Raw genomic sequence first — 27,098 nt, 5'->3', positions numbered from 1 at the left:
TAAAAGTGGAATGGTTTGGAGAACCACTGCAGCAGTTTAAGTACAGCAGAAGCCTTCCAGCCTGTGCAGCTGCTGGTGAGGCCAGAGTGATGCAGGTTCATCTCCAGCGGTGTCCTCCAGGCCCTCCAGCAGAGGTCAGGGAAGATAGCTGGGAGCAGCAGCTCACAACCACAGTCAAGTTTTGCGGGCCCAGCTTTGGTTTTGCATTCTATCCTAATGCATGAATGCAAGCAACTCCATCTACTGCTAAAGGAGTTTCCAGAGGAATGTAAATAAGTGGATAGAGTATTAAGGGTAACATTTCTTTTTTCCCAGAAACTGTACCACAGTGCAACTTATCAGTTCATAAATGCCATGTCAAAGCAGGAGAGAAGCAGAAAGAAGCTACAGACAAAAAATGGCTTTAACAGAAGAGACTGGAATAGTTAAGAACAGAGATGAGTTTTACTTCAATACCTGAGAAAAATCAGTGTGGAAGAGTACTCGCTGCACCTTAAGACCAGTTATTTTTACAGGTACAGACCACAGTTTTTCAAAGACTGTTGTTGAGATTTGCAGTAGCTAGCAATTAGTTTGAATACTTTCAAATATTTAACCTATAAAGCCCAAACCCAGCTGCAGTGTTCTTGATGCCTGGACTGTTTGTTTCCAGACAGCTCACTAGTCAATGCAAAAATATTCCAAGAGAATTCCTCTTCCTCTCCTCCCCCTGACCCCACATGACAGAGAATTTCTGAGGAAAGACTCATAGCTTCAGAGAAACAAACAGACCCCACTCTCCTCAGCTGTCAGACACCCATGGCATTCATCACAGCAGCCCAACTCACAGTTCATGGTAGAAATCTTCCAAGTTACACAGTTCAGGAAACATCTGAGGAATATTCTGTATCTGGTTTCAGAGGGAAACAGCTGGACTGCAAAGAAAGTGCACATGACAAATTGTAAATGACATAACTCAAATAGTGCACGTTTATTCTGAACAGTATTTCTAAAGAGTTTGAGAAAAAACAAAAACATGCTCCTGATGCACAAGGGCAATGATACAGATTAAAAATGGACCACCTTATTGTAAGGAATTTGCTCCCCCTGCAACTTAACTTTTAACATTGAGAATGCATCCATAAACTGCATACAGTATACCTTTGAGTGAATGTTAACTCAAGAGACCAGGGGTGGTCTTAGCCAAATGAATCAGGAAGCAAGATTCAAAAGAAACATCCAAGTCAGCAAACACTTTACAAAACACAGACTTTGTGCATAGCAGCTGACCCTGGATTACAACATGGGGGAGAAGAAAACAATTTGGGGATCAGATTTTTATTAGACACAGGGCACCATCAAGATTTAACGAAATACAACGTAAGTTTATTTCAATGGTAACAGTATGTCATATTTAGTTGGCAGGTTTAACCATTAGCTGCATCATGTAAATTCAACCGGCTTCTGTATACACAAAATAAATTCTCTCCCTTCCCCTCCCAAAAATGAGGGATATCTCTCCTGGATGATTCTTTTTCCCCTGTACCATGGTTTCCCCTAGTAGGAGTCTTTTTGTGGATATCATCTGCATCCTTCAACCAATGTATGACAAAACCAGTTGCAGAGATTCAGGACTAACTCGTATATACACAATTTACACTCTAAAGCCGTTAGTTACATACATTTTTCTTGCTCTATCTTCATCCAGAAGAGGAAGTGCTAATATCTTTTTTTCTCCCAACTTTTAGAAAATTCAGTTGTTCATAAGCTGTTATTTTCAAGCTCAAAGGAGGTCCCGCTGCAGCAATGACCAAATTAACTGTAGTTCTCTGCAGTGAGCCCATACTTCACACAATTTCAGTACCTCTGGGTAACAGCACTAAGATACAGCATTCTCCTCCCACACTCAACATGGCTGATATACCAATAAAATACAACTGTTTGTCACCCAGAACTACTGACCTTCACCTGCCCTTATCCATGTACAGGGAACACAGATTTCTATGAGATTCAGATTAAACCTTGTATTCAAGATTCAACTTTTCCAGGATTAATAGCCTGGGAAAAGGAGTCTTAGCTTTGTGGTCACTCTCTCTTCTACATCCTACAAAACATTTTAACAGGAGTTACAATGAGGCAGGTTTGCTGTAGAATAGGAGCTTTAAGAATTGTTTTCAGGGATACATTCATAGAATGATGGCAGCCCAAAGCAAAAGAGACAGAAACAAAGGTTAATCCAAGTAACTTCAGACATCAGACTCGTACTTTTAAACCTGAAGGAAAACTGTCTGTGAAACACACCAATTTGTGGAAGCCTACGACAACAGCAAATCCTAAGAGTTCATATCCCCACACCCATCTACCCAACCCAAACACTTAGTTCTATTAGAATGAAGAGCACTTTGCTTGGCACCAGAGGCAGCTATGGTCTGAGTTACAGCTGTGCTGCACAAACATCCTCAAATACAATACTATCCCTCTCCCTCCACACACTTCTCTTGGTTTGGTCTACAGATGGCCAGGGAAACTATGTTGGCATATGACAAGCTAATTGTGCTTCAATACACCCCCTTCTAGAAAGATGCTGGAACTGCCAACATAACCAGTGTGAGCAGGTCCTAGCAGTACTAAAAATAAGCTTTTGTCAAAACTAGGCTGCCTCTGGCTGAGGAAACCGTTTGCATCTTTCTAGCCAGAGTCTGCCACAGAGTGCTGCAAACACAGATGCTCAGGCCATGCAGAGGGGCTTTTGTTGTTAGCAATCTGCCCATCCCCAAGACTCGATTAGTGCAAACCCAGCAAACAAAGTATCCACTTTCCAGCATAGGTCTGTCAAGATGCACTCCAACAAGCACTGCACACCTCTGGGAAAGGAGGAGTAACTCTGGAGCAGCTTGTCTAGTCACCCCTCTGGATATCAAAGACCACAATGTGCAATGAGGGGTGCCATCCCTTGCCTCACCACAACTCCCTGTCTTGAAATCCTTAGTTCCCAAGTCACCCTCGAATGACTGGACAGCACCTACTAACCGGATGTATGCTGCAATGCACACTATAGAGGTTGGAGGCTTTCAAAGCAGATGCATTTAAGATGCAGATTTAGACTTTAAAAAACAAACAGGAAAGGAATGCAGTTCAATATCTACTTGGGGGATGGGGCAGGTTGGTGTTGTCTCAGCTCAGTGCACTTTCCCAGGTGCTTGGAGAAGAGTCCAAGCTCAAGTTGGTATTTGTATTGGCATACATAGAATTGCTGGCAACAGTGCATAGAAAGGAGCACTGATAATCACGCAAACAAAGCATGAAAGGATGCAAAACAGGCTTAGTAGAGTTTACTGTAGCTTTGAGGTTACAGTACTAGGAAGAAGCCAGTCGGCCTATTTTCCAAACCCATAAAATGCTCTAATATATGCTGCTTTCTCTGGTGCTCCGTGAACACCCTCTCAGAGAGGAGAACGGCATTATTACCACTGAACAGGGCAAGGGGAAAATCATTCTCAGTGGAGCAAACCGTGCAGTTCCTCACCACCTCCTCCCAAAGGAGCACGTAAACACAGCAAGCCAAGCCAATCCCAAAAAAATCCAGGAAACCCCTGCAAAGCTCTGTGATGAGGGTTGGATTTATGTTTGCCTTCTCAGCCTTGCTGCCCGGTCTCCTCAACCCTTGCCTCATCTCAGATGTGTCACCACATATTTAGTAGGTGTAAAAAAATGATGTGGAGACCATGGGTGCTTGCCTTATGTGATCAAAGCTGGTAAGGTGGTCACAGTCACTTTTCCCATCCCAACAACAGCAATCAAACTAACTCTCAATGAGCCCTACAGCATTTCACCCATTTTTTCAGCAAGGGTCTTGCCTCAGGATTTGTATTTTTACAAGGTTACTCTTGCCAACACCAGATCTAGCTCTTACTCTGGCAGAAGCCTGCTGGGAGTTGCGTAAATGAAAATGAAAACCAAAGACCACTCTAAACACTCCTCTCAGTCAGTTAAGAAGTGTAGCACCAGCTTGGGTGAGGAGTAGTTAAAAAAAAAAGCATTCAAAAAGATCAGGCCAGGCAGAGTGAAAAGGTATGGTGAAGCAGCCCATCCTTCTCAGCAAAAGATGGAGGAAAAAGCCATACTCGAAAATATTGGGAAGAACTAAACATACTTTTGAGGTGGGAGGAATTAAGAGGAAGAGTGGGAAGTACTGAAGTAACATTCAAAGGGAGGGGGGGGAATAAAGTACCCTGTAGGTTATAAAAAATACAATAATGTAGGAGTCAAAGGACAAGATATTGCTTTTCCTTCCCCCTCCCCCCCCCATTGGCTTTACATTCTGCTTATTGAAAGAGATAATTCTGAAGGAAACTTGTCACCAGGATAACCTGCTCAAGCCCTCCACACCTCAAACTTAGATCTGCACACCTTTTCCCACCCCAACAAAGAACAAAATACAATAAACAAGCCCCCCGAAACCACCCCCCTCAAAAAAAAAAAAAACCCAAAACAAAACAAACCCCAACAAAATCAACCCCTAACGTATCAGAAAGGAGAGCTCAAAAAAACACCCCAACCCCAAACATGATTGGACAATCCTTGGAAGAAGCATTACATTACATTTTGTTGGAGAGAGGTCAAGAAAAAAAAAAATTAAAGAGAATGAAGGGGTGGAGTTAAAACCAAAATCAAACTCAAGAGGCCTCTCTTTCCTTATTTGGCGACAAGCAAGTGCAAGAAAGTGTTCGTTGGGGGTTTGTTCAGTTGTCGGTCTTTTGCACATCTGCGTTCTGGCCAAGATAAGGGGCTTTGAGGTTTTTCTGCAGCACGTGGGCATCTGCAGGCTCTATCCTCTTGTAGTAGTTTTTCTTTGTCTCAATGATCTCAAAGCCAAACTTCCTGTAGAAGTCAATCGCAGACTCATTGCTGATCTGGACATGCCTGGGACAGAAAGAAAGAGACAGAGAGAGACAGGGATCAGAACTTTCTGTGGTTCAGTCTTCTGCCTCCACATTCAGAACGGTCAAAGACATGATAAGAAAAGGAGCTGTCTAGATAGAGACAGGAAGGATGGTGGAAAATCAGGACTGGAAATTTTGGTCTTCCCAAATCAATCCTGAGCTAACACACAGCTCCTACACGGCCTGCAGTAATCTTTCTGAGAAGCAGCAAATGTTTTCCCTTATTAAAGCTCTTTTAAGGAACACAAATAACAGTCTCTGAAGCATTATTAGCTCAGTAATTTCCATTTTTCTTAATCTGGAAGTGACAGAGATTTTGTGGAAATATATAGCAAAGTTTCACTGCAGAGCCAATTTTAACTTCCTGTAGTGACACTTCTTAGGTGACCAAAACATTTGTCTGACTGCTGATCCCTACACGCTGCAACACAAAACTGGCAATGGTGTTTGATACAATTTTAACTCCTTGCTCACTTCCAAGTATCCCTCTCTCCTCACAAAAAGCTATGGCAGCATAAAAAAAGCCCCATGGACTTAAAAGTCCTTTTCCCCTTTTACCTATCTCCCCCAGAGATTTACAGATCTTGCTAGCATATTCCAAGAGTTTCAAGGCCTCCAAAACAAACAGCCACCGGTTCCTCATCCTAAGCAACTAAGACATTTATTTGCACAAGTTCTATTAAAAAAAAAAAAAAAAGAGAAAAGGGATGTTTGGCTCAACAAAAGACATTCATTAAACACTCCCAAAAGTCAATGGACACTGCACAAGCTCATGAATCACTCTGTCATGACAACATGCTGCATAACCATAGAACCAAAGATCTTAGTGTTAAGCCCAATAAACACCAAATAGCTAAAAAGGAACTTCATAATAATGACAAATTTACACACTGATAGCTAATTGGGTGCTAAGCTACGTAGTATGTTCAGATAGAAGATGCACAAGCAACAGACATAGTAATAAAATCAATGGGCCATTAAAAGAACTTTGTTATGCCTAACTTTGGGAGCTATTTATTGTCACCCCAGAATTCTACTCTGGGAAGTGGAAAGGATTATAAAGGATTTGGGTTTTGCATTAAAATCAGCAAACGGTTTCATTATGCACACAGGAACATGCAAAAGCAGAAACGAAAGCCTGTGCCAACTACCAGGCATCTGAGACTTCATTACCACTTCTTCAGAGGCAGGAGAGCAAGAACACAAGCCAAAAGCAGCTATACTCAGACTCCTCCTTAAGACACCTCTTACAGAGATGGCTCAAAGCTACAACAGTAGAGGACTTGGAAGGTTGCATCTCCTTGGCAGAGGTGGACTAAACTTGAGGAGAAAGTCACTCCATTTATAGTGATATTGGTGTATCAAACACTGCTCACTAAGCATCTTTAAAAGCCCAGGCAAGTGTTCAAGGTGCAGTTCTGTGGCAGCATAGATCCGTTCAAGTTGTACCTGCTGTGGGTCTATCCCTACCAGTGCACCCTGGTATAAGCTGGCGGTGATGGACAAGAGAAGCGAGCACTTGGTAATCACACAGACACCAATGACTTGTAAGAAGCAGAAGTGTGCAGCCAGCAGCAAAGAGGAAAACAAAGCTTTGGCATCTATGGATTTCAGGCTCTATTTCCATGGGGATCTATTAGGATGGCAGCGCTCTTTTAAGGAGCCCTGTCCTCTACCCCAGTCCTTGTTCTCATGTCTGCATCACACCAAATGCTTATGCAGACGTGCAGTTGATTTAAAAAAAAAAAAACCAAAAAACACACTAAAAAAAAACCCAACCCCACCCAGAATCAAAATTGGAAACAGCTTCCCTAGATGGGTCAGGGCACTGACCTGGTTTACTGTGTTGCTGCATAAACAGCTGAGCTGGCAGAGTGCAAGAATGAGAATAAGCAGTTGGGCCTTGCTACTGAATGTGAACCTAGAGCGCTTGCAAGCACCTCTGATCTGATGTTCTAACCAACACAGTACTGTCATAAAAGACAGACAGCAAATGCACCAAAACTGCATGCAAGACTCGCAGTAGGATTAATTCTTCCACAATTTTTTTGTCATATTCATTACTGTGCTATAGAAAGTCATTTGTAACTAAACTACATCTGAATGCAGCAAATTTGCGGAAGCCCTTCTAAAGCAAGCAAGCTTTTAGTTTTCTCAGCATCACACAAGCCCAGAATGTGACCTCTCGCCTTCTTACTAGCACTTACAAGATGTCCCATGACCCCACTGTAACACAAAATACAAATGTTCTTGGATCTCCCTCCCTTTGCTCCCATATATGCCTTTATCATGTCTCAAAAAATGCATGAGTGGAACTCATTTACTTACAGATAGATGTTGTCAAAAGTGCCATCTTTTTCGCAGATGTTTAAGACATGATTCAACATTTTAGTTCCTGCCAAAAAGTAAAGAGATACTTAAGAAAACCAGAAGTGCACAATAAAGTATGTACTTAGCTAAGGGCTTGCTTGAGGAGAGGCAGGTTAACTGTAGATAGGCTAAAATAACCGAGCTTGTGAAAACTAGGCAAGGCAAATAAAACACCATTTATAAGTACTTCACTATCTTTCTGACTGCTCACAAAATTAATTGTTTCTTTGGAGGAAGTAAAAAACCAACCCAACAACAAAACAGCAACCCAGAACCACATGTATAAAGCAGCTTATTTAAACACTAGCTTCAAGGTCCTAAACTCACCTCAACTATGGGGTCAAAACAATGTATAAAGCAGCGAGAACATTGGTAAGTTTTCTAATAAAGACCTAGTAAAATAATTTAAAATAAAGTTATTTTTCCATTCCAGCTTGTCAAAGCAAACAAGTTACTGTAAGGTCTTGATCAATCTGCCCTACAAATCTGCAACATGGAGAAAAGAACTAAATGCAGTATAGACAGAAAGCAGGTACTACCCCTGAGCAGGGATAATCAGTGTTGAAAAAGATAAACAGAAACACCACTTCCCTTTAGAAACCCAATGAAGGAATGTTGTGTTCTACTTATACACGATATGCATACTGGCTGTGTACCTCCAACAAGTTGTTTCATGTGTCTGTGCATCAATTTTCACATCTATAGAAGGAGAGTATTTACCTCACAGTATGATAATGTGATTAAGATTAAAATACTCTGAAATCCTGAATTAGAAAGTTCTACAAAAAGCCCATTTCTGACACGCAGGGGAAAAAGAGCACATCATAAACCATATTCTTTCCCCAAAGTCCCTTCCAAACAAATCAGTGGTCTAAAAGTGCACGATCTTGGTCAAAAATCTGAAAGAGCATTTAGAAGGCTGCACAGCAATCTGGTTTCTTTGAAGACTCAGATACAAAAGAAGATCCTCCTTACCTATTCCTAGCCTTCGGTAGGGTGCCAGGCATCCGAGTGTCATTATGTACAGTCTCTTCTGGTTCTGGGAATGATCCACCCTACAGCACACTGCTCCCACTGCAATGTCATTGAAATAGGCTGCCAGGGAGGGAAACAAAATGTTATCAGTCACAAGTCTCAAACTATACATACACCTCCTTCATTTACACCCTGTATCTTCCTTCCTTCCCTCTTGCTAATTCTCCCATCCAAATGAAATACCATACTTTGTGGCTTAACACTAGGAGTGACATTACCAATGGTGCTCTGACAAATCAACTAGCAGTGACATCAGGAGGTAAGCTGACAGCACACATCACAGGTTTTCTGCCATAACAGAAAACCTGCCTATTCCCAGTAAAGGGGAATCTATTTAGAACACAAACGCTCTGACGTTCAGACTGGAGATTTTTTGAGGTTTCCAAACAGTTCTTTTTCATTATGTAAAACAACAAAATAGAAGGATCTGCTATTCAAAACCATTATGGATAGCGATGATGAGCACTTCTGTCACCATAGCCCACAATTACTGGCAAGAACATTTGTACCTAATTTGGCTAGTTCGCCAACCTCCAGTACATCCTTGTAGAACTTGTCATTGTAGCTGACAGGAAAAATGACCTGGTTTAGCCTCTTCAGCTGCTTAATGTTGTGTGGCGTCACATCTCCCAGCTCGATCCGGCTACTGGAACAAATCAAAACATGCTTAACATCTGATACACACCCAAAATTAATGATTTTATTTATGCTTAGAGAATTGTCCCACCTAAAAAATCAGTTTGATACGTATTTGAACTGCAACGTTCAACCCATACAATAAAGTCTTCTGTTGGTGGCTGATTTACTCCCAAACCCAATTTCAGTTGGTACTATACAGTCAGAAGTTTCTCAGGCCACACTTAACACTGATGTACCACAGTATATATGTGGTTTTATTGGGTGGAAGACAGGAGAGCACAAATCTCTGTAGGAGTATTAGCTTTAACTTTATCCCATTAATTTCCTCATTGACCATCAAGATTGGGAGACAGGAGGGAGGTTAAAAGGGGGGGGGGGGAAGGAAAGAAAAGAGGGACAGGAGGCTCAAATAGAGACCGAGAAAATGAAGTCCTTACCCGTGCTTCCAAGACAGCCTTAGTTTTACCACTTATCAATATAAAGCTTATGCTTAGACAAAGACTAAGCATAACTAGACATCCATCTGAAAAACAACAATACTGTGTGCAGCAAACTCATATGAAGCCTAATATGCAAGTGTGCCACTCTCAAGGAGATATCAGTATTCCTTCTGCTGATGGAGAGCAGAATCTCAACTTTAAAATACCAGTACTGCACTGAATTACAGTAAGAAACAGATCAAACTCTTCTCCCTTTTCTACGACTAACTTCCTGACAGAAACACTGCTCACACAGAAGAAATAAATAAATAAATCAATATATATATACACACACACACACACTAGTTATTCATATTCCCAAGTCAGTTTCTTGGCTGCAGGTGGACAGCTTTAATGAGGACTACAAGAATGAAAAAAAGCCAAACAGCAAGATAATAAAATTCTTTCCCCAGATGGTCACCAGAACACATATGCAGGGAAAAAGCCAATGCATGTCAAGCCAGAGATACACAATCCTAGGTTCAGCCCAGCCTTGTGCCGAGGACAAAACAGCTCAGATTAACCTAAATAATACAGTGAAACAAGGAAGGCACAGTAACCAACAAATTTCTTCTTCAAGAATTGTACCAAGCAATGAGGTGTATAATCTGTCTCTGCTTTATTATCTGACCTTGATTATACATCAAAACCCTTTAAACAATTAATACTCCAGATATCGTATCAGTTTTAGTTGTTGCTACCAATGATGGGTCATAAATATACAGTGCTTTTTAGACATTGCACTGCAGCCTGCAAAACTATCAGAAAAAGCTATGGGAATGAAGCCTTTAACATTTATTTCAAGAAGCGTAACTTGCCCTCACATCCACTTTCTCCTTTTCTTTTACAGCAAAGGATACAGTCTTCAGTTCTGCAAAGATATCAAGGCTCACCACTGCCCAGTCTGGTATGACACAGATCAGTCTCCCCAGTGAGCCCTACAGAAGCTAAACAATTTTTTAGTAGCACCTTTTAGAGAACCTGGCATTAATTAATGGACTATTGATGATCTTGCAATTCTCCATCAGATTATTATGTTCCAGTTACTACTTAGAATTAATGGATGGCATTTACATATTGAACTTTGCTAACTCCCAAAGTCTAACCCTTCATGCCAAAGAGATTAAAAAGCCCCCTCGTGTGAAGCATCTCATGCCAGTATTGCTTCCAAACTGTTCCAGGCAGTTCCTCATCTATCTCCCCCTCTACTGCACTGGACTTGTCAGTCTTCTTCCTCCCTCATTGCAAGGGCAATTGCAAAGCAACTAATCCTTGTAGTTTGCCGCTGAGCTCTGCCCTATTATTGTACAGCAGTATCCTGAGAGACACCTCACTAGAGCTGGACAGTACAACAGTGATCTCAAGAATGACAAAAGCAGCAACAGCCTCCATATTCTTGCATGTCACCCATGTCAAGATATCCAGGCATACTACAAGCAACAGCAGTGGGATATATTTCTAAAGTTTCTAGCTATAAACCACTGAATTATTGCACTCGAAATACTCTGCAGTATCTCTTACCAGTGATTCCCACGGTCACCAGCCCTTTGTTTCACAGCCTTTTCCGTCTTCTAGATTATTTTTGCTTTCCAGATTCCTTTCTTCATGTATCACCACTTGCCCAAGTCCCCTTGATAATTACATTCCAACATAAAGTAAGTACTGTGCTAGTAAGGACCATCTCCTCACACCACAGGAGGACTCCCACTGTGAACAAGCATGTTATCAAAGTTACTAGATGCTGTGGTAACTTTAATACTTGCTTTATGCCCAGCTTTTCAGCCTAGCATAGCAGGGCTTCTTCAGGCACACAGAAGGCAAGTTGTGCCCCTTTTCCAATCCCAGCAGCAGCGCTGCTATCTTTTTCTCACAAAGGGTAGGAATAAAACCGGCATGTGGATTTTCAGGTGTATTTGTGGCTGGGAGAAAGTTTTGCTAAGGTAGAGCACCTCAGTAACCTCATGCTAGGAGCGAAGAGAAGACTCAGCAGCCTCCTTGTTGCAGTCTGCCTCAGAGTGGAAACCAAGAGGAGCAGGTCTCAGCTGCCCAGTTAGATCAGATGAGCTGCAGAGCAGGAGGTCAGTAAGAGAAGAGAAAAACCTCATACTCACACTCAGTCCCTTGAAAGCCTCGATCTCTTGTCCAAAAGATTTAACAGTATATTAACCTTGGTGATACTTTTCTCTATCAGTAGATCCAAGCTTCAGTAGATCAGTAACACTAGCGTGAACTTCTAGGATGAACTCACAGCAAAGTTGTTACAGAGCAAGTCTGACATAGACTATTATCAGGCAATGCGTTTTCTAATATTATTTTAAAATTAATTAGTTACTAATGAAACAAGAAATCAGGCATTAGAAGACAGTCACTATGGAATATTAATGATGACAGTGCAACAGAACAAAGATACATTGTCAGAGACAGCCAGGACAAGACGGATGAGAACGGGCCTATGGCCAGAAGATGGACCTTTCACCAAGAAGGTTTCAGACAGAGAATAAGTAAGTGCAGAAGCAGAGTCTAAGGCTGCTTGTAGCATCTGAGCCAAAACATCACCTCTGAGGCTGGCATAAGGCCAGAGAAACAAGTTCCCGTAGTAGGTGGCTAAAAGGTGCTGTTGACAGATTTCCTCAAGCCCTTGGGCTCCGCAACTCTCTCTCTCACCGCTTGCCACATTCATTGCTACCTCCTGTGCTGTCACTAGCTGTTTCCTCATTACTTGAGAGTTGCACCAGGGCCAGCAATTTATCCTGGAGGACAACATGAAAAAAGTTTGAGAACCACTGCAGGAAGCATAAATCAATATGCTAAATATGTCTGTTTAAATAGTATGTATTTAAACCATAAATTACTTTAATGTATAGCACTAGCTGATTAAATCAGCACCACATCTATTACACACAAAAACTTGTAGTAAGTAAACTAAATGAGGACATGGCAAGGAGAACTCAAATCATGAGAGTTCATCACTTTGCCTGAGGATACTGTGGTAAAAGTGCCACTAGAGCCTTAAGTAAAATCAGGGGAAAGCTGGCACTGCTGCCAAAAGCATCAGTTTTGCCGTCTCCAAGTCACTCGTTTCCATTCTCCTGCTGGCACAAACGTGTGCAACAATGTGGTGAACCAACCCCAATTAAAACTAACCTAGCCAAAAAAAGGGAAAGCTTAGTTTTAACCCACATCAATCCCCCTGATTGGGTTCACCACACATGTCTTCTGCCAGCTTAAAGAAGAGAAAACAATTGCCAGAGGCAGAACCGGTCGTTCTTGAGCAGAAGTGCAGCCTGCCCCGGTTTAAATTGGAAGTACAGTGCAAGGGGAGCACAGGGATCATTCAGCGTCTACTTGAGCTGGTAAATGAAGTTGCTAAGCCACTGTCCATCACATTTGAAAAATCATGGCAGTCAGGTGAAGTTCCCAACAACTGGAAAAAGGGAAAAATAACTCCATTCTCAAGAAGGGGAAAATGGAAGACCGAGGAAACTACAGACCAGTCAGTCTCACTTCCCAAAAGGAGTGGGACCAGCAGGTGGAAGGAGGTGATCCTGCCCCTCTACTCTGCTCTCATGAGACCCCACCTGCAGCACTGTGTGCAGTGCTGGTGTCCTCAACATAAGAAGGACATGGAGCTGTTGGAGCAAGTCCAGAGGAGGCCATGAGGATGATCAGGGGCTGGAGCACCTCCGGTATGAAGACAGGCTGAGAAAGTTGGGGCTGTTCAGCCTGGAGAAGAGAAGCTGCGTGGAGACCTCAGAGCAGCTTCCAGTGTCTGAAGGGGGCCTAAAAGGGTGCTGGAGAGGGGCACTTCATTAGGGACTGTAGCCACAGGACAAGGGGTGATGGGTTCAAACTGAAACAGGGGAAGTTCAGGTTAGATATAAGGAAGAAGTTCTTTACTGTGAGGGTGGTGAGGCACTGGCACAGGGTGCCCAGAGAAGCGGTAAATGCTCCATCCCTGGCAGTGTTCAAGGCCAGGTTGGAGAGAGCCTTGGGTGACATGGTCTAGTGCGAGGCGTCCCTGCCCATGGCGGGGGTTGCAACTGGATGATCTTCAGGTCCTTTCCAACCCAAACTATTCTGTGATTCTATGATTTTGTGCTACACCTTTCCATTTATGGAACAACATGTACTTTGAACTTAAGGACTTAAAACTACCCCAGCCTCAGAAAATCCAAGACAAAGGACACAAAACGTCACTCCTTTCTTTTCATTGGAGTAATGGAAACAGCTCTGGGGTTGGTTGGTTTGTGTTTTTTAATAGCTATTTACAAGTAGGTCTGCTTCTTCAAGTTACCTCTCAGCCAAATCAGTAACCCAAGTTTACCATATCAGCTAAGGTTTGATTAGGCCAGCCCTGTGCATTCCAGCTCAGTGTATGCTGTACCAGAAACACTCATCCTCTGCTGCTGCAAAGAAAAAGAAACCATGAGCTCAAATGAGTATATGAGAGAACATAATGACATACAAAGAGCCTGAAGCACCCAGAAGGGACTTGCCCTTCCTTAACAATTTTTTTTTTCTATTATTCCAATACTATTCCTAAGAAGATAGACACTTACTACTGGCAGCCTACATCTCAAATAGCACTTCATGGAACACACGAGTCAACTTTGGTGTCAAAGCTTCTAGACCAAGTCAGCCACCCCATCCCAAGCAACTGGCTTCAGTATGGAGGGACTCTTGGTTCATTGTGTCAGGCCTCTTACTCCTACAGCACTCTACAAACCCATACCCTTTCCTAGATAGAACACCAACCCTCTGAAGCCACTTAAACATCACCCATTGCAAGGCTGTTCCCAAGCTACCATTATCCTCATATATAGGCTTTCTTCTAACTTCCATCCTAAATGTACTCAAAGGCTACCCACATGCTGTCTCTTGTTGCTCATTAACTTAAGAGTATTGATGAGTACCAATACAGCCTATCCCACATGCCTTCCACAGAGCTACCATGACTTCTTTATACTTTTCTTCTGACTAAAGCCAAGCTCCTGGCCTCCTCCTTTAGGACTGGTTCTTAATTCCTATTATTGTCATACTAGCTCTTCTTTCCATTCCCTCAGATTAAAGTTAATTTTCCTTAAACGTGGCTAACCAAAACTGCTTACAGCACCCCAAATACTTACTATTGCCTTGTACAATGGCAGTAAGTTTTCCCCCATCTACCAGAAGCATTTTCCTGACATATCCTAGGACTATATTTACATTTCTTATGACTGCAAAATACTGTGACTTGATTACTAGGGAAAAAAAAACCCATACTGAGACTTCACTAGCAAGGGGAACGGGTTTCTGGTGCATAAGGCTGCTGTTCTTTACAAGCACACAGCAACACTGTCCAGCGACGTAAGGGTGGAAGTTAAGAGTGATCCACAAAATCCAAATGGAAGCGCAACTTTAGTGAGGTGACATGCAGCAGTTAATGAAGCTGGCTGCATGCCCAGAACATCAGCATTAACACTCCCGCTCTTGCATACCAGTGCCCTAAGATCCTTCAGGCACTTGCTAAAAAGGTGCTCACACTTTCTGCAGGACCAAATGCAATCCAGTTAGTCCTACTGCAGCTGCATTCCTCTATCTGCAGCCCACAACAGGACTGTGATTTGAACAGTCTATTTTCCCTATACTGTCTTAAATTTATACTAGTGAAAGCAACACAGGCTAAATGAGACACTAGTGTTTGCTTATGCTAAGGCTGCCTTTTGCCTCTTGATGTACAATGAAGGAGAGCTGCTATACAGAATGATAGCTCAAGAGAAAGCTGACTTCCAGAGTTGCAGCTCAAGAGGAAACACAAACTCAGCCCCAGGGAACAGCAAGTGTTGAACACCAGTTTAGAATCAACATCAGGGAGAAAAAGGGGGAATTTTGAGTTTCTTAATGCTGTAAGAATCTCAGTCTCATTCAACTTTAAATAGTGTGAGTCCCTCCCCAAAGGGATGTGCCTGAGTGAAACAGATCTCAGTGTAACCGATAGCTGGGCTCAGGCTTATTGAAGGCATCTGGCACGCTAAATTTAGCAAAGCTGTATCTGCAGCCTGCAAGACTTACTGAGGTATCATCAGTCAGGAGAAGGAGCACAGAGGAGAAAAAGGCCCTCACAAATTAGGAGGACTTCAGAGAAGGTTTGTCACCCGCTCAGCGGCCAGCTCGCTTTATTGCTTCTATTTTGGCTTCCAAGTCAAAGCAGGAGTCTAGACAGGATAATCCACTCATAAAATAAAACCAAACCAGAGCTATGAAAGCTATAGACCTGAAGGGTGTGGCTTTGCTTAGATTAAACTCCAAAGCCAAAAGAGCCTCTCTAGTGTTTCGGGTGGTTTGGTTTGGATTTTTTGAAAGCAGATGAGCTGTCTTGCTAGGCACACAAGTTAGGCTAGTTCTTGTGGACAGACCGGTATGTTTCCAATTATCTACAAGATCCGTGGGCTGTAAATCTACTTTGCTTCACTTGTCAGAAAACCAGAAGATTAAGTACAAGCCTACACGCAGAAAAGTCTTACCAACTTGCTTCTGAGCCCCCCCCCCACACCCCGATCCTCTTGAGCTCCACTTAACTACTGAAAACCTCTCTTTGCATGATACCAGATACCCTGCTGGAAGTTACCCCCAGCTGTGTGCTGGGCTGTAGAAGGGCACAGTGATGTTCACAAGAAAGCTAAGCAATTTTAGAATCAGAATTAACAGAAGACTTGTGATTCAAATGCATCTCAGTGTGAATAGGTCTCACTGGCATGCCTCCTCATTCCCCGAGACATACTTCAGACCTTCCTTGCCCCTCTCCTTTATAAAGAAAAAAAACCCCACCAAAACCACAGCACATTACAGTCAAGGTTTCTTCATTATATTTAGTTAATTCACCCTGCTTCAACCTAGAAAACCTGACCGTTGCACAGAAAACTGGCTGATCTTCACATGCAAGAAGCAAAATTATGCTATAATAACCTCATAGCCTTCCTGGCTCAAACCTGTTCTTTGAGAGCTGTACTAGACCTCAAATCTAGGCTCAAAACCATCTCAAAAATAAATACTAACCTAAAGCTGAAGTAGCAGTACAGTCATGAAGATCAGGAAGCATCTCAGCTGCCTCATAATGCAAGTGCAAAGCGGAGGCAGTGAGGTCATTTCAACAAGTGCTGAAGAAAAATAACCTTTCCCAAGAAAATTAAAACTTCTCTCCCTCTGCAGCTGGATACAAGCAGCAGAAATCACCATGCCTGGCGGACAGAATGGTCAAAGTCCCACATATCAGAAATAAATGCAGTTGGTCTAGAACAGAGAAGCAGCCATATATACATCAGTAGCCCATAACACTTCGTTGTTTCAGAGCACCTCATGAAGTAAAGGCTTATATTTTATATCTGCCTATCCCAGGTGCATCAAAGTCAGGTGAAAGAGGAAACAACTTGCCTGCGATCATACAGTAGATAAAGAGGTGCCTGGAAGCCTACTTCTCCATTTCTGGTCTAACCACTTTTCCTTATTAGTCAACTAAGCTCACAAGAACATTCAGATTTTGAACCATGATCGCAAAGCAGAAGCACTTCACTAGTTTGAAACAACTTAGCTCAAAATTAGTGTTGTCTCTCGATTACTAATACCCTGAGACATCTTATAAATTACTGCCCCTTTCCATACCCACAGTGCCCCTGGATGTAACAACTCTAACCCTTACTTGCCTCCTAAGAGATCATAAACCTTTGCCAATAAGTGCTCATGAAGTGCCTGATGATCCTCGGGTAAGAACAGAGACTTACCTTCAAATTCAAAATAGAAGTGCTGCCGGGTTCACAAAATGCCTTATTTACCTACATCTGTATATCTCAGAGGCACTTCTTGTGCTTATGTTAGGTAACAAACTATAGAATTGACATATCAGGAGAAAGGCATTTCTGTGCTTCACACAAACTATTCCTGTAGGTCACCGAAACACCTTTGTTTACAAGTGCCTGTGTCCGTAAGATCAGTAAAGAAAGAATAGCAGGTCATTCTAGGTCTCCTGCCTATCCTTCAGATTTCACCCCCGGGGTTGGTGGGGGTTTCTTGAGGTGTTCAAATCATGCATTATATAAATAACATACCATGAAAAAATAACAGAAAGTGCTATCAGTTTTATAAGCCTACCTTTGAATACTTCTAAAGCAACCATCATTGTAAGCTATCGAGTACAAAAACCCATTTCCCCCTCCTCTCCTTTTCCCAATTTTCAATAAGAATGATTTTTTTCCTCAAATGAAAGCTAAAAAACCAAACAAGTCTCTTTTAATTGCAATTTTCAACCTAATTCGTGATCTTTACTGACAAGAAATTCCAAGTGCCATGTAGAACAAACTTTCACAAGCCTTCAATTGCTGCCCTGGGTCTCACCCCATATTCTCAAGAGAAGATAAATACAATGGTCAGATGGTGGAAATGGGATTTCTTTTCAGGGATCAAGATTCTAGTCTGTTATGGGCCAAAAAACACATGAAGCCTGGAAAAGAACAGGGAGAAGAAAGACTAAGGCCAAGCGAGCTCAGGAAGCACTTCATACATCAAGATCTTACCATGCAGCATCTTATTTTCAATCTATTAAAAACCCCAAATAAATTACTCTGTCCTCAGGAAAATTCAAACACCTTAACTCAGTCACCTAGTGACAGTGTTGTGGAAATGATTTTGGCTCTATTTCCTATAAAGCCTTGTTTCATTTCCTTCCCATAACGAATTAATTCAATATGCTTTGACACAAATACACAGTTACCCCATTTCAGTGCCGTGCTTCTCCACTCTTAGGTCTTCAAGTCCAAGAGTCTCCAAATAACCAGCAAATCTTCTAAGCACAGATTGCTTCTCTCATCCCCTCTCCTCCCCACCTCCACGTTGACAAACTTTTGCTGCTGTAAAACTCCCACAGTGGTCACTTCGTCCCCTCTTTCAGCAGGGAGCATAAAGTCATCCTGACATTGCCTGCTCACTTAGAGCAAATAGGATGCAAGGAGGTAACTGCAGTTCTCTCTTATCAATTCCCAAACAAACATAAAGATCCAACTTCTCCTGTCCTTTCCTCCTCCTGTGGGTAAAAATATCTAGCACCTTCTCAGATTATTGGTCTGAACACTTGTAATGCTTGCCAAATGGGCAGGCTCTTTGAGTTCTGAATCATTTCCACTGGATAGAAGTATTTTTCTGGCTCAACTACTGCCCATTATTTCCCATTTTAGAAAAGATTTAATGTGGCAAAGGAGGATGCATCATTTCTCTCATCCTCAGGAGATGGCAGCAGAGTATGTGGCATTTGGTCATTAACTACATGTTTCACAGAACCTAACAAGCCACTCATGTGAAATGAAGTGAATGGGCAAACACCACTCAAAAACTAAGACTGGGTTCCAAAGTACTTCAATGACATGGCTACAAGCCCTATGCTACCTTCCTGTACTCCCAATCCTTCCTACTCTGTGGAATGTCTTAATCTGGTTATGGAATTAAAGTGGTAAGAGTTATAAATCAGGTTAAAGTACCTATAATAAACTGCACTGAGTTTTTATAGATTAATTTAGAAGCTATTAAGCCATTTGTAGGCATGCATATAGGCAAGGTCTAAATTTACCATCCATGAAATTCAATGCGGAAAGTATAGCTCACGCTTGGACATTTCTAGGTTCAGAAAAAGCCTAAAACCAAACAGTGATTTTTCAAGCTCAGTTACCTTTTTTGTCCTGCCAACCGCGCATATGACAATTCAGCCGTTTTCTCCTAAACTTGGAACTTCCTCCCATATACGTTAAGCTTAGCACTGTGCTTTCTGACTGGAAAAACATCGACAGTTATGTATGAACTCTGTAATACTAACTCAGGAGAGAAAAATACCTCCCTGTTCTCGTGAGAAACATGCACAATTTCAGGACCTTGAAGGGTTTACTTTGTGAATCCAGGCCAAACAAGCAGAGATATCAGAGCTGACCCATAACAACTCACTCTACTTCAAAACCATTATTGTTGTTTTTCTGTTATCTCAGTACTCCCCAGCTGTGGTGTCTCTTCTACAAAGGCAGCTAGAACAGCACTAGCCTGCAGAGCCTCTGGGTTACCAACTTTCTGTGGCAGCAGCTACCTGTTGTGTAGCATCTAGTCTGAAGGGTTCTTTCTGCAGCAAGTCAGGATCCTTAGAAACTACAAAGTGTAAGACAGATCAGATCCCTTCAAACACCACATTAGTTTCTGTATGTTGGAAGTTGAAGCTTTAGAGCTATTTTTGGACGCATCTTCTGACACTACTTGATTTTTAGGGATCTTCTCCAATCTTTGTAGCTTGTTAAGAAACTTGGAAGAAACTACAAAGTGTAAAAACAAGCATAGCATCTAGTCTGAAGGGCTCTTCTGCAGCAAGTCAGGACCCTTAGAAACTACAAAGTGTAAGACTTAACTGCAAACACATAAAAGTTTAGAGGCAGCCTCCTAACAAATTCCTTACACAATAGTAGTGCCCTGTTACTTTCTAAGACAGCGGTATAACACACAGCTCTCTGCTCCTTGATTCAATCCATTTTGTGTCATGTGGCTTCACATGTGCTGCCACATGACATTCCCATCAAAACTGGAGAGGGGTTTGGTCAATGTGATAAAATAACACATACGCACAGGATCACAGGTACTGGGCCCTGCTTGTAACATGCACTGCATGCTCTATATATGATACATGCTTTATGTATCTGATACTCCCAGTCACGTAGCAGGTACATGCATATAACAGAGCATGTGCATCCTGTATTACTCCCCTTGTGTAATGTGGGTTTTAGGTAAGGGCAGCAAAGAAAGGCTGGATGACCTATTCTCACAGGCTTCATCTGAACATTACTGAAATGGGTCAGTAAAGCACCCTTACTGTAAGACATCACAAGGCCACAGACAGCAATCAGCAAATGCTCAAGAATCAACGCAATATTTTCCACTGTCTTTCCTTAAAACTAGAGGCGTAACAACTGTGCTGAAAATACAAAACCACTGAGCAACAAGTGACTCAACACTGCAAAGGCATGAAGGTGCAGGGAGTATTATTTACATCTGCTCTACAAAACCAGACAAATTACTACAGACAGTAGAACACAAGTCCCTTCCACTGGACTTTTCCCTTGTGCAAATCCAATTCTAAAACAGATTTTCAAATTCCAGACCTAACAATAACCATATTTATGAATACAATAAAAAGAGAAATGAATCTCTAGAGAATCATGACATTCACTAACAGAACAGTGAATTACCTCAGTTTTTAAACTCGTCTCTAAACTACTAAAATCATTCAGAAGATGAGGAACGGGTGAACATAAAGTAACACAGAAGCAGTCGCCAGTTCAGAAGCTGGTGTTTATCTCATCAAACAAGAGAAAACTCACAAAAATTTTAAAGCAAAGAGAAAGCAAAAAAAAAGAAATCTTTCACCCTCCCTGAAACCAGAGGTCCTCTGTAAAAGAGGTCACCTAATCTCAAACACCCCGATGACAGAGACTCTACAACCCTCTGTGCACTATTACTATTGCTACGTGCTCTTTGGAATTAGAGAGCTAAGAAGGAGGGCTGCAAGCAACACATGTTGACTATACAATCTCTTTCAGATCTGAAATTTCCAATTGTCAGTGGACTTCCTAGCTTATTTTGTCATTGTTTATCTGCCAAAGTAGACTGTTCATAATTACAGCTGATGTTATGGGTCTCAGTGCTCCCAACTTCTCTCTGCACTTTGCAGTGAGGGTTACTATGCAACACATAGTTACGCTCCCAGAAAAAATACTCAGATGAAGTCAGTTTGTTCAAAAGAGATTCAGAAAGACAGATCAGATCCCTTCGAATACCACATTAGCTTCTGTATGTTGGAAGTTGAAGCTTTAGAGCTATTTTTGGACCTATCTTCTGACACTGATTTTTAGGGATCTTCTCCAATCTTTGTAACTTGACAAACAATTTGGTTTTGTTCCAAAGTACCTCTATGTAATTTAATATATTCCTTCTGAAAACTTTGTCCAGTCCTTTGATTCTCTCATTGTATTTAAATTAAGTATTTTTCAGTTTGAGTTCTATCAGCCTATTTGCCTCAATCTGAATTTTTAGAGAACACCTGGATTCAATATGAAGATTTTATTCTGCAGAAAAACTTGCTGCGTGGCGCTAACAGAGTTTTGACAAGACAGGAATATGCTGCTCTTCAAAGAGATGAAAGAGTACCAGAAAAGCAGAAATACACAACTATAGAACCCAAAGACATCAGTTCTGAAGTCGAATCAGCAATAAACCTGCCCGAAAGTGAAAGCAAAGTAACAGAAATAAAGTTTTTGGTGCTCTGGAAGCAGAAGAGGGGTACATGTGCCTTGGGCAGTGCCACTGCATGATGGACAGCCCTGGCTGTGACCTGCCAGGAGACCTCCACGGCTCCCACTTGTCACACCTGGGCCAGCTTCCACCTCACACCTCCATGCCCCAGTAAGCCCATCCCTCAACTCACAACTGACAACGGAGGATAAAAGAAACCTGGTTTTATCAGGAGCACTGCTGAACAGTGACCACATCACCTGCCACTTCATCTCAGCTGATGAGTGCTGTTGCTCTTCTCACAAACCCAGTCATCCTCATTATAAGGTGACTAAGAGGTGAAGCGCCCTGTTTCACGCAGGATGGTGCAGGCCAATAAAGGATTGACTTATACCCTAAACACACCTATGTCGTGTCAGCCGAGAGTCAGTTTATTTGCAAATCATCGCTGAACTTCTCTCTGCAGATATCTGCCAACACCTTGCAATGTCTGAAGCTGCTTACACACTGTAAGAAACAGCTAAGCATCTGTTATCAAGCAGTCTTGCCGTGTGACCTCACAGTGACTGCTAATAAGCTAAACCCCTTATCATTTCTAAGTAAAAGCTTAAGTGCTTCGGCTTCCATTCACCCTGCCTTAAGCTGCCAAACTGGAATAATAATACCCAGCATTGCGTAACACCAGTTTCAAGGGGACTGGTTTAATACTCCTTTGAGAAACAGCTGTGAAAAGCTTCCTTTGCACACATAAAGAAACTGAGGCATGGAGCAGAAGGTTCAGGTTTGGTGGAGCACAGGTGACGCTGACATTGATAAACATTAGGTGGTTTAACTAACATTGAAAAACCTGTCCTAAAGTGACCTGTGCAAGGGCAGGCAGGTCATTTGACACCGGAGCAGAACTGCGACTCTCAAGGCCTCCTGTCTCCTGTTCAATCACTGCGCCTCGCTGCCTCCACCGAGCAGGAAACCGAGTGTTGCAGCCGGCCACGTCCGAAACCTCTAGGTTTTCAAGAGCCACCGAGAAGTGCAGCCAGGCCCAAAGAAGCGTTGCTACAGAAATCAGACACAAAACACAGCTCGTTTTCACCCATCCGCATTGTACAGCCTCCACGCAGACAAACACCTAAAGATCTAAACCAACAAGAGTACTAAGAGCATGTTACAAACAACAGCGCTGCAAAACCACTCGTCCGAGGCTGGCAGCTTCGCACAGACCCAATAGCGCTTCTCTGCCATCTCCAGACGAGCAGGAACGACCAGCCAGGAGCATCCCCCTCTGCCGACTGCTCCCCCGGTTCGTCCTGCCGATCGTTCGAGCCCGCAAGCCGAAATCACTCCGGAGCACGAAGAGCCGCTGCGTCCCACCGGCTCATCAGCTCTCCTGACGGCAGCAGAACAGATTTCAAGGCGTGGGGGGGAGCTCCTGCCGGGAACACTCGTTCGGTGGGAAGGGCACCACGGGGCAGCCAAGCGACCGCCGGCTCCTCTCCCCCGAAGAGACTTCCCTTGACACCGGCCCCGCGCTGCGCAGACCACGGCCGCTCTCCCCGGAGGGCGGGAGAGACGCAGCGACACCCCGTCCCGGTCCCGAGGCGCCGGCGGCACTGCTCAGCCCCTCCATGCCCACCTCCCGCCGCCCCGCTCAGCCCCCCGCGCCTGGGCCCTGCTCCGCTCGGCGCCCAGAGAGGCCGGGCCTGATCCCCGTGAGGGCGCGGCGGGCCCGCACTCACCCCTTCATGGTGCGACCGCGGCCTGGGCGGCACCGACGTCCGCGCTGGCTGCGTGCAGGGCCTGGCGGCGCGGCTCCGGCCTGCTCCTCGGCCCGGGCAGCGCGGGCGGCTCAGCCTGCTGCTCCCGCGCCCGCTCCACATGGGCCTCCGTCCGCCCGCCCGTCCGGCCCGCCCCCGTGACCCCTCACCTCACGCCGCAAACCGGGGGGGGGGCGGGGAGAGCCGGCGCCGGATCGTGCTGGTGGCGCTTCCGGTGCTCGCCGCCGCGCATGCGCGCGGGGGCCGGCATCAGCTGATCCAGCACCGCCGGAGGAGGAGGAGGGAGCAGGGTCTCGGGGGTGCCGGCGCCGGCCGCAGGTGAGACGCTCCGGCCCTCTCCGCCCCGCTCTTTCCCGTCCTCCCCTTTCCTGAGGCATGCTCGGTAGCTGCCTTTCCTCCGCCCGCCCGGTCGCGATGGGGAGGAGAGGGGGTCGTCTCGCCCCCCCCCTCCTCAACCGGTGGTCTCCCTCTCTGAGGGAGCGCGCGCGGCCCGGGGCTCGGGGAGGGGGTGAGGTGGGGTCGGGGAGGGAGAGCCCGGCCGTCAGCGCCCGCTGCGGTGAGGTGGGGAGGCTGCGCTGTGTGTGCAGAGGCCGAGCCTGCCGCCGCCTCGGCTGAGAGCGAAGCGCCCAGCGCTGCGTGCGTTGTCCGTGCGGAGCCGTTCCGCAGCCGGGGAGAGCCCGCTGGCGGCGGTGGTGGCCTTCCTGGTCCCGTTTATCCTGGAGAAAAGGGCTGAGGAAAGCAAAGCTGTTCCCTGCTGAGCGCTGTCGGAGGTGTACCTCATTGATATGCTAGAATCCATTTTAAAGAGAAGTGGGGATAGTGGCTGGGTTTCTGTGCTGGGTCACCATCTTGGGTGGGTGGAACTGAAGCATAGAATGGTTTGGTTTGAAGGGGAACTTAAAGATCATGTAGTTCCAACCCTCTGCCACGGGCAGGGGCACCTTCCACTAGAGCAGGTTGCTCCAAGCCCCTGTGTCCAACCTGGCCTTGAACACTGCCAGGGATGGGGCAGCCACAGCTTCTCTGGGCAATCCCGTGCCACTGCTTCCCTCCTCACAATTGTTCTGTGGCTTGACCATAGCCCTACAGCTACGGTCAAGGCACAGTGAGTGAGCAGCAACGTTATGGAACGCAAACCTTGCTGTTGGCTTCTGACTGCAACCCTTCCTTAGTAAGAGAGTCTTCCTGTTGTTTTGCCGTTGAAAATACTGGTGGCAAATTAAATGTGTTTCCTATTCCTGTAGCCAGGAACAAAATCCTGATATAGATTAACTGTTGTAAATGTCACACTTAGAACTGACTTAAAGGCAATAAGGAAGTTTTACGTGACTATATTCTGGATGATATTGTACATGCTACAGATAGCTGTGACATCAGAGTGTATGACACGTGTGGAGATCTGTCCATTCAATGCAGTTGCCCAAAGTGATTTCTCCTGAAGATTTCACTAGCTTCCTGCAGAGAATTTGCACTCCCAACTGGGAGTAAAAGCAATTTGGTGATAGTTTTACTCTCTGTAATGCAATACGTGAGCAAATACCACTTGATGAAGTGGAGAGGGGGTGGAAAAGGAAGAAAGCCTGCTGACAGTCCTCTAAAGGTGGTTTATTAGCCCACCCGTTCTTTGTGTTGAGCGTATGTTGGCATTTGCAAGCAGAAGTTTGAATAGCTGAGGCAGATCCTCAACATATTGTAAGTTGCTGTACTTGGGCTGACTTTGGCACTCTGTAGATCTGCAGTAGCTGAATGCTTGCCTTCTCTATACAGTATTTTAAAGGCCTTCTCAATGAGCAGCAAACATAAATAATTGTATCTACATTTTATTATTTTCTGCTTAAGAATGTGTGAAGTGAGGTCAGTGTCTACAGGTGTTTGCATTACCAAAAATATTGCAGATTACTTTTACTGTGCCTGTTAGTTGATTATGTCAAGTCTTCTTGAAAAGAGTTTTACTCTTGTACGTGGGGAAAAACCTAGACCTGATTCTATACTCAGGGGACAAAGCACGGCATTCAGAAATGATAAACCACCATGGACATCAGCTTGAGAGGATGGGGAAGAAGAAATTAAGACAGCACTGGAAAATGACTGCTGGCATCAGCTGACTGTTTAAATGGGGGTTGAAGTCTTGTGTTGCAATAGTAACACAAGATCTGTTTCCTGTAAATGCAGGCTTTCCATTTTCCAAATCAAGAACTCTTTTTCTACGGATAGTGCTAATATTAGGGTTATGCCATGAATGATTAGTACTAGCTGCTTAATTTTTTGACAGCATTAGCTTAAATTTAACTCTTCTTTTGGTCCAAGTATATATCAACTGTTTTATACCTCATTCATCCTGACTTACGGAGTCTGCAGGCTTCAGTGTGCTGTTGTCTAAATTTTTTCTCAGTATGACTTTGTGCAGTCGTCTTCCAGACAAATGTGGGTACTGGCATTAGCTGTTGTCATCCAAAGCCATGATAGACCAGCAGATAACTAGATGATTCCCCTGGAGATACATCTAGAGGCACTGTGCTTCACCTCTTGTGTTTGATACCATAACACTGTCTCTTTGAGTTCCCGAGTCCTGAAAGTTCCTACCAATGTTTTTCCCTCATGCTTTTAAATTGCCTGTTTGTGAGCCAAGGACACGTTCCTAATTACTCTTTAAAAGAGCAGAATGATTACAGGATAACCTACTTGATGTCTTTGGTTACTTTGGTATTGACCATAAGATGTTGCATGCTATTGCTGGCCAAATCCATAGTCCCTCTTTTTCTTTCTCTTTCTCTTTTTTTTTTTTTTTTTCCCTGCTAAACCCTAACAAACCGCACAACAACTCAAAGCTACATTGCCTGGAGCTGAAATAGATTTTCTTTCCTTCATACTTTTATCTTTGGTTACAAAGAAATGTGGGGGATTTTAGACTTGGAAATGTTGAGGTATTGTTGAACAATGGTATCCACATGATTTGTTTTTAGACTGGAAGCGTACCAAGGAAAAGACTATGTAGTCAACTGGAATATCATGCTTGTTCACTCTTGCTCACCGTCTTAAAACATATGACTTCTTTAGCCTTCCATCTGGACAGAGAGAAATAAGTGGGGACCTACTCCAGCAGAGGAAGTGGAATGAATCTAAGCATTTCAACCGTTTCTTCCTGTGCAGGTTAAGCCAGTAATCACCTAAAGGCCTAGCATGAAAAGTGGCTTAGCCTTGATCTTATGGTTGTCATTGTTGTACCTTCTTTTATGTCCTGAAAATGGTTTTTTGTTCTTTGTGTTATGCCCTCTTTGAAACTGGACAGCTAAGCTTATACGAAATTCTTGGGTTTGGTGATACCTGATGGCATATGTTCTACAATCTTACAAATATTTTTGTTTGGTTACTTTATTTCATCTGTGCATTTATTTCTCCTGTTTTTGCCAAATTCTCAAGTTAAATGCCTCCACTTCTCCAAGGATTGACTATTTGCTTCAAGATTTTTAGACTTCCATATGTTATATGGCTGCTATAACACTTTGCCTTACAAGTTCTGTCTTTGCTGAAATGATTCCCTTACTCTGAAAACCGGTAAGATGTGTATGGATAAATTCTGCAAGTCATGGTCTAAC

At 43.6% G+C, this 27,098-nt stretch overlaps 2 protein-coding genes across 5 annotated transcripts in view; one reads left to right on the top strand and one right to left on the bottom strand.

Moving 5' to 3' along the window:
- Positions 1-942: 942 nt before the first annotated feature.
- Positions 943-23,837, bottom strand: NAA50 (N-alpha-acetyltransferase 50, NatE catalytic subunit). Of its 4 annotated transcripts, none has more exons than XM_030471990.1 (5): positions 23,464-23,837; positions 8,837-8,973; positions 8,268-8,387; positions 7,251-7,317; positions 943-4,902 (listed from the first exon to the last, which is right to left on the bottom strand). In XM_030471990.1, the coding sequence occupies exons 1-5, from the start codon at positions 23,469-23,471 to the stop codon at positions 4,722-4,724; spliced, it is 513 nt and encodes a 170-aa protein (XP_030327850.1). In that variant the 5' UTR covers positions 23,472-23,837; the 3' UTR covers positions 943-4,721. The 4 variants fall into 4 exon arrangements, with proteins under 4 accessions (XP_030327850.1, XP_030327852.1, XP_030327851.1 ...); XM_030471992.1 differs by having other exon boundaries at positions 8,837-8,970; positions 23,464-23,673; XM_030471991.1 differs by lacking the exon at positions 23,464-23,837 and adding an exon at positions 17,813-18,130.
- ATP6V1A (ATPase H+ transporting V1 subunit A) overlaps positions 23,729-27,098 on the top strand; it is a 31,064-nt gene continuing 27,694 nt past the window's right edge. The window contains exon 1 of the mRNA XM_030471973.1: positions 23,729-23,820. The gene's annotated coding sequence lies outside the window, so the exon portion shown is untranslated. The remainder of the gene's footprint in view (positions 23,821-27,098) is intronic.

The sequence above is a fragment of the Strigops habroptila genome, chromosome 2 (genome assembly GCF_004027225.2).
Source record: "Strigops habroptila isolate Jane chromosome 2, bStrHab1.2.pri, whole genome shotgun sequence".
Classification (NCBI taxonomy): domain Eukaryota; kingdom Metazoa; phylum Chordata; class Aves; order Psittaciformes; family Psittacidae; genus Strigops; species Strigops habroptila.
The sequence above is the reverse complement of the archived record's forward strand: the minus strand, read 5'-3'. Positions and strand labels throughout refer to the sequence as shown.